General features: G+C 48.4%; 1 protein-coding gene across 2 annotated transcripts in view; it reads right to left on the reverse strand.

Moving 5' to 3' along the window:
• Positions 1-14,402, reverse strand: part of LOC146829476 (uncharacterized) — a 151,830-nt gene that overhangs the window by 117,427 nt on the left and 20,001 nt on the right. The window contains exon 1 of one of the 2 annotated variants that reach the window (XM_085608158.1): positions 13,476-14,001. The exons of the other annotated variant lie outside the window; for it this stretch is intronic. Coding sequence (XP_085464284.1) covers positions 13,476-13,523 — 48 coding nt within the window. The 5' untranslated portion in view covers positions 13,524-14,001. Of the gene's footprint in view, positions 1-13,475; positions 14,002-14,402 lie in introns of those variants that run through there. 2 annotated transcript variants of the gene reach the window in all.

Consider the following 14,402-nt stretch of genomic DNA (forward strand, 5'->3'; position numbering starts at 1 on the left):
CCCCATACCGCAGGTTCTCCCCCCCCTATTACCTGGACGGTGCTCATGGCCTGGCGCACAGCCCTGCGACATACGAAATGGGACCGGAAACTCACCAGACAGACGCTCCTGTGGTGCGGTGTTTGGCTGAAAGAGGCATCATCCCTCCGGGATTTCCACAGGTGGTACCACATTGGGATCTTGCTGCTTGAAGACATCTGGGTTAAGGACCACATCAGACCCTTTGCAGATTTACAGCAGCGTTATTCCCTCCATTTCTCCCAATTTTATAAATACTTACAGCTAAGGCATGCCTACCTCCTTCCCTGAATTCAGTCCCCTTGAAGCCCAAGTGATGATGGGGAACCTGGGTAGAGGGGTGGTGTTGCGGATTTACCGTTCCCTTGTGAACAATGGTCCCCCATTCCTGGCTATGTTACGTGCCCACTGGGAGGGTTGGCTGGGTCCCCCAGAAGATGAGGACTGGAGGGACGCCCTCATGGCCCCCAAGGTCTTGACGACCTCCTCTAAATTATGCCTAGTCCAACTCTACTGCCTCCATACGGCCTACTTCACGCCTGCGCACCTCTACAGCTCCCGCATGCGGCCCTCCCCGACTTGCACGTGCTGCAATCATGCCCCTGCGGACTTCTACCACATGATTTGGCAGTGCCCTGTTCTTGCATCATTCTGGGCAGGGGTAGAATTGGAACTCACACAGACCCTGGGGTGGACGGTTCCTCACGACCCACTACATCTGACCTGGGGGTATTTGATGGCCTTGATGGATCCCGGGCTGATAAACGCTTCCTAGGAACAGCAGTGGTAGTAGCAGTAGCAAAGCGCGACATAGCAGCACTCTGGTCTCAGGAAATGGAGACAGGGGTGGACTGGTGTGGAGCCCAAGAGGAACCCCTCTTTGAGGCCCGGGGCTGCCCCGAGCTTTTCGGCAAGATATGGGGCAAGTGGTTCAATCTAATGCCCTAAGGGGTGCGTGTGTTTCTTGTACAGACATAATTATATGCAAGTGTCCTTATTCATCCTAAAGAATGATTTACAAATCTGTCATCTCTTGTTCAAATGTATTTGATCTCAATAACGTGCTTGTTTTTGCTGTCAATGTGTTTTATGATGGTCCTTTAAAAACCAATAAAATTGATTATCAAAAAAATATGTTACGCACGAAGGGTTTTTAGTTGGGGCTGCAGATTTTTTATGTTGCCTTAGAGGATTGGTTATTCACAGTCACGGGTTTCTGTTTCACTTAATGGTGTGTTCAAATGGATAAGTGACACCTGTGTGGTTTACAACGGTCAATGAAGGACTTGCTCCGTTTGTGCACAACATTGCTGGTCACAAGGAAATCAGTTCAAGCGGCCGCATTGCTGCTCATGATGTTGCTTCACTCGAGATTACGATTCTTTTTTTTCTGCAATGTGAGTCTCTTGTTTTTTACGATTTTAGTACATCATGTCGCACACGATTGTGTTTTGCACAAGGGGAAGATTTATTGGATATTATTATGTTCACTCTAAACACTACTAAACACCAACAAAACGGAAGTACTCATCATGGGCCCAAACCCAGACGCCTGGAATGACACCTGGTGGCCCTACGACCTCGGAGGCCAGCCCACCCCCACGGACCATGCACGCATCCTGGGAATCATCCTGGACTCAGAATGGACCGCCACCTGGCGCCTCCTACGTAAGACCTTCAAATGGATCCCCCTCGAACACAGACAGACCGTCACTCACGCCCTGGTCACCAGCAGGCTCGACTACGGAACGCACTCTATGCCGGAATAAACAAAAACCTCACCTGCAAGCTACAGAACATCCAAAACGCCGCGGCAAGACTGGTCCTCAACCTGCCAAGACACTGCCACATCTCCCAGCACCTGCGCACACTCCACTGGCTCCCCATCGAAGCTAGAGTCACCTTCAAGATGCTAACCCACGCTCACAAGGCCCTCCACAACACCGGACCAGCATACCTGAACAGCCGACTCAAATTCCACGCACCCCAAAGGACCCTACGATGAGCCCAGCTCTCCTATGTCGTGGTCCCCTGCACCAGAAAGACCAGATTGGAAGGCCCCTCCTTCTCCTTCTGCGCGGCCAGAGCCTGGAACGACCTTTCGCTCCACCTCAGACAGACATCCCTCTCCATCTTCGCAAGAAACCTCAAAACCTGGCTCTTCAACAGACCCACTCCTTGATGGACTGGAACCTGCGAACTCTACCCCCCCCCCCTACCCCCTTGAGACCCTTACGGGTGAGTAGTCACGCTTAATAAACACTTGATTGATTGATTGACTCTTAACGTTTCATCTCAGTTTAGATTTGGGGACGGTTTGTGTTGCTCACAATCTTTCTTTTTTGGAATTCATGTTAGTCTAAATTTGAGTTAGGTTTGTGCTGAACAGCAGTTTTTTTCTTTATATTTCATTTCATGGTGAAATTAGGTTTAAGATCAAGAAGATGTAATCATGTAAGGCTGACGTATATCCCTTTTCTACCACAGCTACCCCTGACAAAGTGCTTTCTGCCCGAAATGCATTGGGTGAATGTTTTTATGGTTACCCAGGAATAAAAGTGAATGGTAAACGTGTTCCAGAAAAACGCCTGGATGGGCATTTCTTCAACACAAACGTTTGGAATCACTTAGCCTCTGTGTGAATTTTGATGAAACTGGTTAAAAGTGGATTACTTGATGTTTATAGTTTGACATTATCGGCATGGCCCTAACCGCAGTGCAGCTTGAATCAGGGGCGCAACAGGGCAACAGTCTTTTACATATTCCTGTGTGCCATGCCTGCAACCCACTTTCTATGGTATAGGTTAGACAATCCTCTAGCTGAGTGCACTACACCACTGGTGAGGGTACAGTTGCATGAGCACTATACCCATTCAGTGTCCACGTCCATTCTTAGACATTGTAAGTGCAGTAAAGCCATAAAGAGTATATGGTCTGGGAGTTTGTCATTACAAACTCCACAGCACCATAATGCTTAACCGAATTCTGGGAAGTTTGGTAGCAAACTTCTCAGCATAATAAACCCACACTGATGCGAGTGTCGGATTTAATATACCATGCAAGCAGAGGGCATCTTAGAGATGCCCCCTGAAAATTGACCAGCCTCTGGTGGGTTTCCTGACTGGTTGACACCAGCCTGCCACCATGAGACGTGTGTGGACCCCTGGGGTGGGAGCCTTCGCTCCCTGGGCCCAGAAACAAAGCCTTTCCTGGGCGGAGGTGGTCACACCTCCCCCAGGTCAGGAAGAGCCATCTGTGGCAGGAGAGCTTCAAAGGCCTTGCTGCCTTTGTAACGCGAGCTCCCAGCCTCTCCTGCTATCAACAGCATGCCCCCTTCCTGTCTCCTCCCCTTTTCAGCAGGAAGACAGGTGGGAAAATTAGAAAAGCCCAGACGGTATGCCCACCTCTGCCAACCCCACCCCTCAGGTGGGGAAGGCATTGTGAAGCCCACTCTTCAGTGCCCGCCATCTTGCAGATGGCAGGCACTCTCCAATCAGTGTTAGGGATTGTGCCCACTCCCCACATGTGGTGAGCACACCAAGGGTGTTGTCACCCTAAGGTCACTAGCCCATTGACCACTGACCTCGAGACCCCTACAACGCCCCCTAAATACAGTATTCAGGGGGCAGCCCTGAACCCAGAAGGCATATTCAGCAACCTAAGAAGAAGAAGGACAAAAGAAGACACCAATCATTGCAGAGAAGAACAGACTTGGCCCCAACCCTACCGGCCCGTCTGCAGTTTCCAGAGATCCTGTGCCAAAAGTTGCCTTGTCCTGCAGCCAGCGACCTGCATAACCCTTGGGAGGATTGACTGCCTTCAACAAAGATCGGATCTCCTGTGAATAGCAGCTCTGTTCAAAACAATCACCCAAAAAAAACTAAGAGCCTGAAGACAAAGAAACCCGACGCTTGGAACCACCACTGCACCCATCGCCTACGGCCTGAGTTCGAGTGGCCCCCAGTCCAAGCAAGGTCCCCGAGCGCTCAAGAGTCAGAGTCCACTGTGGGTTGTTCCCTCCAGTACTACCACAAGTTGCCTGCAGCTTCTGCACGGACACCCCCCACCCCCGCCAACTGCAATTTGTCCGGTAAGGTGAAATACAACCTCAAAAGGCCCCTCTGCATCTGGCCGGCCAGCGCCCTGGAGAAGAGAACCAGAGGTGCACCTACGGCCCTGAGCCCTCCAACTTACCTGCCCAGCTGTTGGTTCCTCCCGGAAGACTTCCTGAACCGAACCTGCAGCCAAAACCCAAAACCGGCAACTCCCATTGAAAACAACAGGGCAGCGGTGGTTGCACTTTGTGTGCTAACTTGAACCCCCCTCTACCCGGAGCTTAACTCCAGGAGCTTTTATCCCTTAAACTCGTGGCCTGCTCATGAGCAGCCATCAACCGGAGGCCCCCTACCCCATTGGATAACATTGGGCCTCAGCACTCTGCACCCGGCCACCCTAGTGCAGCTGAGGGTGCTTTGAGAGTGCATCCTTGACCCTGGAGGAATCCTTGATCTAACCGCAGAAACCCAACTCCCACAAACAAGTACTTACCTGTAAACCGATAACTGTATTTCCTCCTATAGGTTTGCATTGACTGCTTTTCTGTGAAAAAAGTTCCATGTGTGGAGTTGGAAATTCTATTAGAAAATCATTACAAGTGTGTTTTGATAACAAATTGCATTAGTTACATTTATCCAGGAAATGTCCCAGTGGGGTATCTAGGTATACCACACTGAGTAAGAAAAGTAATCTGAAAAGTAACTTAAAAAGTGATGAAAAGTAATGAAAAGTAATTTTGACTGTTGACTTTCCTGTAATCAAACCAAATGCATTCTACTGCATTTCAATTGTATTCAACTGCATTTTACTTGCAAAGTACTATTACACTTACCAGTGCCTAGCCTTGCTTGGTTCTAAAAATAAAATACAACTAAATAATATTTTTTACACAAAACAAATTGGTCAGAGTTCAGTCTTTGAGTGTGTACAATAAATGCTTAACACTACCCACTGATAAAGCCTTACTACCACAATTAGAGAGGAAGGTATTTTGTACTTTAATCTCTGCCTACCTTTGGAGATCAACTGGACTCTGTGCACACTATACCTTACTTAGGTATAGTATATACAGAGCCAGCTTCCTACAGGACAGCCATGTCCTCACGCACGACAACAGCGCACACTTCGCTGCAGCTACCCCTATGGATCACTTTGTCTTGTGGCGTGTCCACAGCGCACTTTGCGCTCAGGCCTCCAATTACCCCCTCGCCCCTGCCGAGTTCACCCCTCCAACCACATTGATAGAAAAAACAGATGGTGGACACTTTGTTTCTACCCTTTACCATGCTAGCTTGGTGCTTGGCCATCTCAGAGCGTTGTGGGAACGTGAGCTACAACGCCCTTTACCATATAACATTTTGTTTTTTTGTTGTCAACAAAATAAATTGATCTTTCCCAATCATAGACACAAACTGATACACTTCAAATTCATTAGATGTACCTACACCACTCCCAGTTTCCTGGCTAAGCTGGATCCCTCTCGGTCCCCGAATTGTTCTAAATGCCGTGTTGTTGACGCTGACTTTGCTCACATGACCTGGAAAATGTTATCACCCAACTCCTGGCTGCTTGATGTATTGGATATTTGGCTAGTGTAGAAGGCCGATTTTTCCTGAATCAATAGGCATATTTTGCATTTGCTTTTTTCTTCTGGATTGCTGTCTTTACCCAGCTTTCTCTACTGGCGAGATTCACTGTGACACTTAACCTGCTCCTCACGTTATTGGGTTACGTACATAATGTTCCAAAGGAGGCCCGTAGGTTCACCGCGATAGCTCTACTACTGGCCAAATGTGAGATAGCACTGTATTGAGGCAGCAGGCGAAGTCTGACTGTGGATGGATGGCTTAAGAACCTCACAGTTTGCAATGTTTCTAGCGAAGTCTACGCTTCCTTGCAACCCCCCTCCTTTTGCCCATATGACATTTGGCAACCACTCCATGCTCACTTACACCGCCGCGAACAGCAGGAGGCTGGCAGAATTGGCTATCTAGCCAGCAGGGCTTACCCGACATCGGTGCATGATTCATTATTGCCCTGTGGACGTATATGTACTCGTAGTATGGAACGTTTATTGATGTGCAGTATATGTTGCAATAATGACATTATCAGATTGGTCCTTCCACTATTGTTATTATCGCCAAAGTACATGTTCCTTCCCCTACATAGTAGGTTGTTATGTATGTCGTCTGTGTATTCAAAAATGATAATGTTTTAAAAAACAATTTTTTTTAAGAAGTTCACTTTCCTTGATCTGCTAGTTGAACTGCAGCAAGCCACTGGCGAATCGCCAAAGAAGCTGCATCCCCTTTAATATTACTTAAAATAATTGAGGACACTGTGGCAAAGTTGTTGTTACAAAGTGCCCTTTTTGGATGGTCACCCCCCACGTTTTTTGCTGCTAGAGATGCTGTGGTAATTGATCGGAAAGAGTGCTGGGCCCTGCTTACCAGGCCCCAACACCAGCGCTTTTCCCTTAAACCATAAATGTGAATTGGTACGCCCAATTGGCAAGTACTTTTACACATCTTTAAGAGTCTAGTATATAGTACCAGTGGTGTCCAAGACAGGGAAGTAAAAGGGGCACCAGGGCTGCAACACTTATTGTTCCACCCTGAGTGACCCAAGTGCCATGTCAGCCCTGCACAAACAATGCATCACAGGGTCACCTCACTACATTTAATATACGTCAGTCACCTCTAAGGTAGGTGTCCTACAGTCCAGGAGGCAGGATACCTTATGTTATATGTGTGGGAATATATGTGCAAGCATATATGTTAATGTTATTGGGTTTTTATAAAGAGTGCAGCTACCTGAAGGCGTTCTGGCGCTAGCTCCTAGTACCAAACCTGGGCAAACTAATGGGAGAAAAGCCAAGTCTTCAAGGCCCTCCTAAAAGCCAGGAGTCTAGAGGAGGAACAAATGGAAAGTGGTAAAGCATTCCAAGTTTTAGCAGCACCCAGGATGAAACTTTAGACTCCCCAGTTAGCTTTTTTGAATCTGGGGACTGTCAGGAGCTTTGCGCTGGAGGATCGAAGAGTTCTGCTGGGAAGATACCAGACTAGCTTTTTTCTGAAGACAGCAGGACCCGAATTTTAGGAAGCCTTATAGGCTATACAGATTTAATTCTTTTTTAAGAAAGGGAGCCAATGGAGGTCCATGATCACAGGTTTAATGGGACAGAATTTGAGAGTTCCGAAAGAAGTCTAGCAGTCGCATTTTGGTGGACCTGAAGCCTGTGAAGAGGTTGTTGCTGCATATTCATGTACAGACTATTGCAGTAGTCTAGTCTGGACAGAACGAGCGAGGACACTACAGTTTTCCAGGCATCTAGCGGTATGAAACATAGGATTTTTCTTAACATTTCTAAGATAAGAAATGTAGAGGAAGCAACTGAATTACTCTGATCTCCAAAGGTAAGTCAGTGGTCAGTGGTTCATGACGACTCCTAAATTTCTTGCTTTTGTGGCAGGAGGGGGACCAAAAGGAGGGATTGTTACCAAACAGAACAACCTCTGTTTTTTCTTTTCTGAGTTTAGTTGCAAACAATTCTGGCCCATCCAGGCGCAAACTGTAGGTAGTCATGGAAGCCGTTATTAACATTTGAGTCTTCCTTAGAGATATAAATGACAATTTGCGTGTCGTCCGCATAGGACGTCAGCGTGAACCCAAAATATGTAATTATTGGGGACAGCTTAGTGACATAAATGTTGAATAAAGTGAGTACCCCTGAAGACCCCTGCGGAACTTCACAAGGGAGGGAAAAAGACTTGGAAGCTAAGGAATCTAATTCTACATATTGCACTCTATCTGAAAGGAAAGAACTCAGTAATGCGAGTGCTGCCCCCCCCCCCCCACTCCTATGGAGGCAAGGTGGTCCAAGAGGATATCTTGATGGACCGTATCAAAGGATGCCGAGAGATCCAATAGAATCAAGGTGGCTTGACCTCCACCATCAAGTGCTCTCTGATTTCCTCTACCGTTTTTAGCAAGGCAGACTCCCTGCTATGCCCTCCTCTAAAGCTCGAGGAGGCCGATGTATGGATAAAGGAGGATATTTTGCGATTCATTGCCTTCTCAATAATTTTTGCTGGAAATGGTAGCCTGGCGATTGGCCTATAGTTGTTAGGTTCATTTGGGTCCAGATTATCTTTTTTTGGCAAAGGTAGTACGGAGGCCGTTTTCCAGGAGGAAGGAAAAATACCGGTTTTGAAAATGAGATTGAACAGGGCTGAGAGATTTTCTGCAATAAGGTCAGGGATCAACTTAAAAATAGAGACAGGACACTGATCCAGAGGGGATCCTGACTTAGTTGAATGGAGAAAATCCTGGACTTGATCAAAGGAAAGGGGCTTGAAACATGAGAAAGAGGGCGGAACTGAACAGTCAGTAGTGGAAGATTCCAGGGAATATTGATAAGAAGCTTGTGTAGACTGAACTGGTAATCCACAACAGTTGTGGAAGATCTGCTCAACTTTATTCTGAAAATGGTTGGCAATTTTGTCACCTAACTCCTGGCTGCTTGATAACTTGGACATTTGGCTAGTGTAGAAGGCCGATTTTTCCTGAATCAATAGGCATATTTTGCATTTGCTTTTTTCCCCCCCCTGAGGGTCATAGTCTTTGCACCATCGACGTTCTTGCTGTTCACAAATGAGTTTTTGAGCTCTGAGTGTATCTGAGTACCAAAGGGTAGAAGGGTGGGCTCGACAAGGGAGCTTAAAAAATTCTGGAGCTAGTGATGAGCCTGCTGCTAGCAGCCAGCTAGTGAATGAAGCATTGCCCCCGTTTACATCATTTTGGTAGACAGGCTGAGAAGAAGCAAGCTGTGCCTGAAACAACAATGGATCAATCTTGTGCCAGGTGCGAAACTTGAGGAGTTTAAACTTAGAGTTACTAGAGTTACCGCGAGGCAGTGGAGACTGAAACCAGCGGCCTTGCCTGATACTAGGTGCTATATATTGCCCTGTGGTAGCATTCTAAACAAGATTCTACCGCAGGTGACTGACCCCCCATTGGATACCATGGGCTGGACCCTGGACATGCCCAGATGTCCAGCTCCATTTGGACAGAGGTATGGGTCAGAGATAAGGGTTTCTGGGTTGGCTTTGAGGAGTCTATGTTTCAGAGTTTTAGTCGCATTTTTGGAGAGGTTGGTCGGGTACATAATTGTGTGGCTGTTAGAGCAATACTTTTTAAGTCTGGAGTCCATACTGCAATGTGTAAGAGTGGTCGTGGAGGAGAGAGCTTAGTGTACGTGTTTTGGCAGTGAGGTTGGAGTGAGCAGGGGTCCACAGAGTGATCCTCCCCGAGGGTGTGTTTTGAAGGGTGCACCTTACTTAAGGTGCGGTCAGATTGGCTAGGCTTAGTAGTGAGGTATAGCATGGTCATGACTTAATGAAGACATCATGTTGGAACTCAGTGGGGGCTTAGCGGGGGGGGGGAATCAGTCGACAAATATGGCCTGAGGTTGCACCTTTGGAATGGGCGCGGGGGGAAAAGCAGTTGTACTCTAAAGTTGTCCTGATTAGGGAATCTTATAGACACATATTAGAAAGGCGCGGTCAGTTCTAGGGAGACAACAGAGTTAATGGGGAATTGGGGTCCAGCAGACGGCCCAGGTATTATAGTGAGGAGCGGGGGCGGCCGTATATAACCCTTGATACACGGGAGCCTCCTAATGGAGAGATCAGGGATAAGCTGGAAGGGGTCATGTGCTAGGTGTTTAGGATAGTGTAGCAATGGGGGTCGAGAGTCAGGTCAGTTATAGCACTGATGAGCAGGGGTCGGCCAAATTCTATAGAGGGGTACTTGAATAGTGGTAGTGGGGTCAGACACTCAACCCAAACAAGAGAAGAGCAGGGGGCGGACATTCTGGAGAGGGGGAGGATACCTTAATAGTGGAATGGGTACTTGAGTAGTGGAGGTGGGGTCACACAAACTACCAGTTAATCAAGAGAAGAGCAGGGGGTGGCCATTGTAGAGAGAAGGAAGTATTCTTAATAGTGGAAGGGGTGCTAGAGTAGTGGCGCGGTCAAACAATCTACCCAGTTAATCAAGAGAAGAGCAGGAGGCAGCCATTTTAGAGAGAGGGAGGAATCCTTCGTAGAGGTAGGGGTCATGCATTAGACTCAGATGTTTCAGGGAGGTGGAGGCAGCCATTTTAGAGATATCAGTAATGCCAGGGAACCTGAAGTCAAGTCAGTGAATGCATGGTGGAGCTACCAAACAAATAGGGTTCCTACGGTGCAGGAGCCAGGCACCTCCTGATGCACAAAGGCGTGCGATACAAGGAAAGAAAGGGGCTGTAACAATGCCCTCGGTGCAGGAGCCAGGCACCTCCTGATGCTCATCGAGTGCAATACAAGGAAATAATATAAATGAGGTTGATTTAAAAGTTTGTAACCGCGAGGCAGTGGAGACTGAAACCAGTGGCCTTGCCTGATACTAGGTGCTATATATTGCCCTGTGGATGCATTCTAAACAAGATTCTACCGCAGGTGACTGACCCCCCATAGGATACCATGGGCTGGACCCTGGACATCCCCAGATGTCCAGCTCCATTATGGAACGTTCGATTTCTTTCATGTTTGGTGCATTGTGCTTTTAAATCCCTGACCCGATGACGGTGTTGAGGTTTAACCAGCATGTACCTAAGTGGCACTTTAGACAGTGCCCAGCAAGTTAAACCAGTGTTCTCCTGTCTTGAAATCCAGGACCTTCAAGTGCCATCCACCGAGCCGCCTGGCATGGCCGCTCAAAGGCTGGGCAGGTGACTTTTGGTAATTGTAGTCCCAATCCTCAGTGAGGCTCAGCTTTTTTACAACGTTCCCCTGGTCCGCTGTAAGAAGATTTTCTCAACCGCAATGCTTTCAGGTACCAAGACTTGTTGGTGTTCAGTCTGACTACTACCTCCTTTATTCAACGCTTCCAGAGAAGGGATCCACCTGCATGAATGACCAACCACGCCTGTGGGTCTATCAGCACCAGTTATCGTGGATCATGCCCAGCACCATGGATAGCCAGAAGCACCTCTGCACTCCTCCGAGATGGGTAGATCTGATCTGCTTTGAGACTCCTGGTCCAAGACCAGTTCCTTGCTTGGGTTCCAAAGGGTTTTGCTCGACTCGCCCCACAAGTGCCTTTTTGCTAAGGTAGCCATTTATGGACCGCAGGTCTTATTGACACCTAACTCAGTTTTTACAGGTAAAGCGCACCGCTGCACCACTCTCCCCTGAGCCATGTAAAATTGTGCTAGCTATCGTGAACTGGTCTAGGGACTCACAAGATCTTAACCATGAGTGGGTTCCGTTGAACTCACTTTCTAAGGAACCAACTGCGTATATGTTTTTAGGTCTCGCGACCTGCGTTGCACTGCACAGCAGTGCTTGCGCAGGCAAGAGTCCTTTTGTTCCGGGGTTCAGAAATCGACCTAGGAATCGCACACGCTCGTGCGTGTGTGATTCCTTTTTAGCTCCCCCATTGGCCTTTGCGTGCGTCTTCTTCTAAAAGACTGCACGCAATTGGCCTGAGGCGCGCGCATAGCTCCTCCCATGGCCTATTGGTGTCTATTACGCGCACCAAGCGCGTAATGGATACCAATAGGCCGTGGGCGGAGCTATGATTTTGCCCAGACACAGGCGTGATGCGCGCGCCACTTGTTTTTCTTTACGTTTGGTATAATCGCGGCACCCGCGCTTTACTTTTAATGTTATAGGTAAAGCGCAGGTTCCGCGAGTACCAAAAGTAAAGGAATAGAAAAAAACATCTATTTCTTTACCTTTGGTCTAATCGCGGGACCCGTGCTTTAGTTACGGGGGCCGCGATTATACCAAAGGTAAAGATATAGATTTTTTTTTTATTCCTTTACTTTTGGTATAATCGCGGCGCCCGCGCATTACTTATGGGGGCCGCGATTATACCAAAGGTAAAGCTTTTTTTTTTTTTTACTGGTTTTGTTAGGCAGGGTAGATTAAGTGATTTGCTCACAGAATGCTGAGAGTCGTTGCCGAGACTGGACCGTTCTAGCCCTAAGACTACATCCTAGGTCTGTGCTCTTTAATGTTTTTGGGCCCGATTCACAGAACAAACTTAAGACTAAATCCTAAACTTAGTACCATTCTGGTATTCACAGAATGCACCTAGTACTTCTGCTATTCACAGAATGAACTTACTACTTTTGCTATTCACAGAATGAACTTAGTACTTTTGCTATTCACAGAATGGATTTACGACTCCTAAACTTACGTCCGCACTCGGGCCGGAAATTCCGGCCCGGAGGCGGAGCTTCCGGCCCGGAGGTGGGGATTCCGCCCGATTTAGCTATGGCCGAAATCTCCACCTCCGGCCCGGAAGCTCCGCCTCCAGCCCGGAAGCTCCGCCTCCGGCCCGGAAGCTCCGCCTCCGGGCCGGAATTTCCGGCCCGAGTGCGGACGTAAGTTTAGGAGTCGTAAATCCATTCTGTGAATAGCAAAAGTACTAAGTTCATTCTGTGAATAGCAAAAGTAGTAAGTTCATTCTGTGAATACCAGAAGTACTAGGTGCATTCTGTGAATACCAGAATGGTACTAAGTTTAGGATTTAGTCTTAAGTTTGTTCTGTGAATCGGGCCCTGTGTGTTTAGTAGAGTTTAGAGTAGGGGTAGAATGATGGCTAAGGATCACTAGTGGTAACCTGTCAGTTGGCTGTTTATTATTCTGCATCTTCCCCCACCCTGAATTGACCCACGGCACATTTTTACCGATCTGGAAAAGATGAAAGCCAGACTTTGCCCAGCGGCTGTTTGAACATGTGGTGGACAAGGTCACGGATCTCTGCAGCAGGCGCTGCACCCACTCATCTACTGCGTGTTATTAACTTCTCCCGAATCAGTAAATAGCTGCAACTGCGTGCAGTGGAATATCATAGTAAAGGAGTAGAAGCTACTCCTCTCTCAACAGGAGCAAGAACAGAATAATGTCCCTGCATTAAAACAACACATAGGAGTATCGTTAGTGCATGGCCGCCTATTTCCACCATCCCTCCTGTGGCAACCTACCCCAGCGCTCCTGCCCTCCTCAGATTCAATTAGCGCTCTGAGACGTCCAAACAATGAACTAGACAAACGCGTGAGTTACGCGCTCCTCTGCCTAGGCATGATGTAATCACTGGGCTACAGATTCCAATCCTCACAGGGCTGAGGGCCGTCTCAGATTGTCATCCCTCTGAGGCCGATGACATGAACATTATTTAGTGGCTTAGTAGTTCCCACCTGTTGCCTGTAGCACTATCAAACCACAAATCGGTGGCATCTAAACTCTGTACATGAATAACATGTTCGTTAAACGTCATGTTTTGAAGAGCACCACAAATACATGCACGTGAGGGTGAAAGAGCACGCGTGGTGGCAGCCTGTCACATACCTGGCCTCCGTTCAGCGTGGCCCATGCCGTATCCAGTTTGACCCACATAACATGGGTAAAAGCAGTTCTTCGACGCGTGGTGATAGCGCGTGCCAGTGCCGCTTGCAAGGCGCCCGTGACGATAACGTGCAACAGTACTGTCACAAAAGCCGCCTTGTTGCCCTTGGTTGAAAGGAGGAGCCAAGAACGGGCACACAAAAAGCAGAAAGCAATCTAATAAAAGAGCTGTTTGTGGCCTTTTCTCCTTGTGATGCAGAGAGGAAGGTGAAAGTAAATAAGCAGCACAGCTGTGCATGCAGGACCCAGCAAAACAGCTGCTCCGGCTAGCAGTTACTGCCGGCCGGCCACCCGCATGCTGTGTGCAGTTTTAGAGCTGGGATTTCGGAAGGTCCACCCACTCTTTAAGGATCTCAGCTTTCGTACCACCCCCTGCAGGTAAACCCCGAGCCCAGGGAAGTCCTGATCGGCTTTCCAACTCGGCCTCCTTCGCCTGCCTTCCCCACATGGGACACGCAACCTCCGCTCCTCACCCCCGTCACCGCTCCTCAGATGTGGTGCGTGACATCACATTCCTCCGAGCGCACACTGGAGGGAACCGAGCGCATTCCTGGCCCGTGCCTCGGGGGCACTGTTTGGGAGTTGGGCTAGATTTCTGTAATTGGCAGGGCTCGCCGGAGAATGGGGGCTTGGGGGTGGCATTCGAAGACTGTCCACCCCCAGGCAGCTTCGGGCTTGTGGTTTCGCCCAGGGCCGAGCACGTGCAGGCAGGAAGCCTGCTTTAGAACGCTGGCGTTCAAACGCCGAGTTCTAATTATTGACAGTTGGGGTTCCAGGAGCAGCTAGACAGGAGGCGCGCTCGCTTTTCGTGCCTCTTGTGTGATTTATTGGGGCTCTGGCAGGCTGCTAATTAGTCTTTTATGATGGCTG

This window comes from Triturus cristatus, chromosome 5_2, assembly GCF_964204655.1.
Source record: "Triturus cristatus chromosome 5_2, aTriCri1.1, whole genome shotgun sequence".
Classification (NCBI taxonomy): domain Eukaryota; kingdom Metazoa; phylum Chordata; class Amphibia; order Caudata; family Salamandridae; genus Triturus; species Triturus cristatus.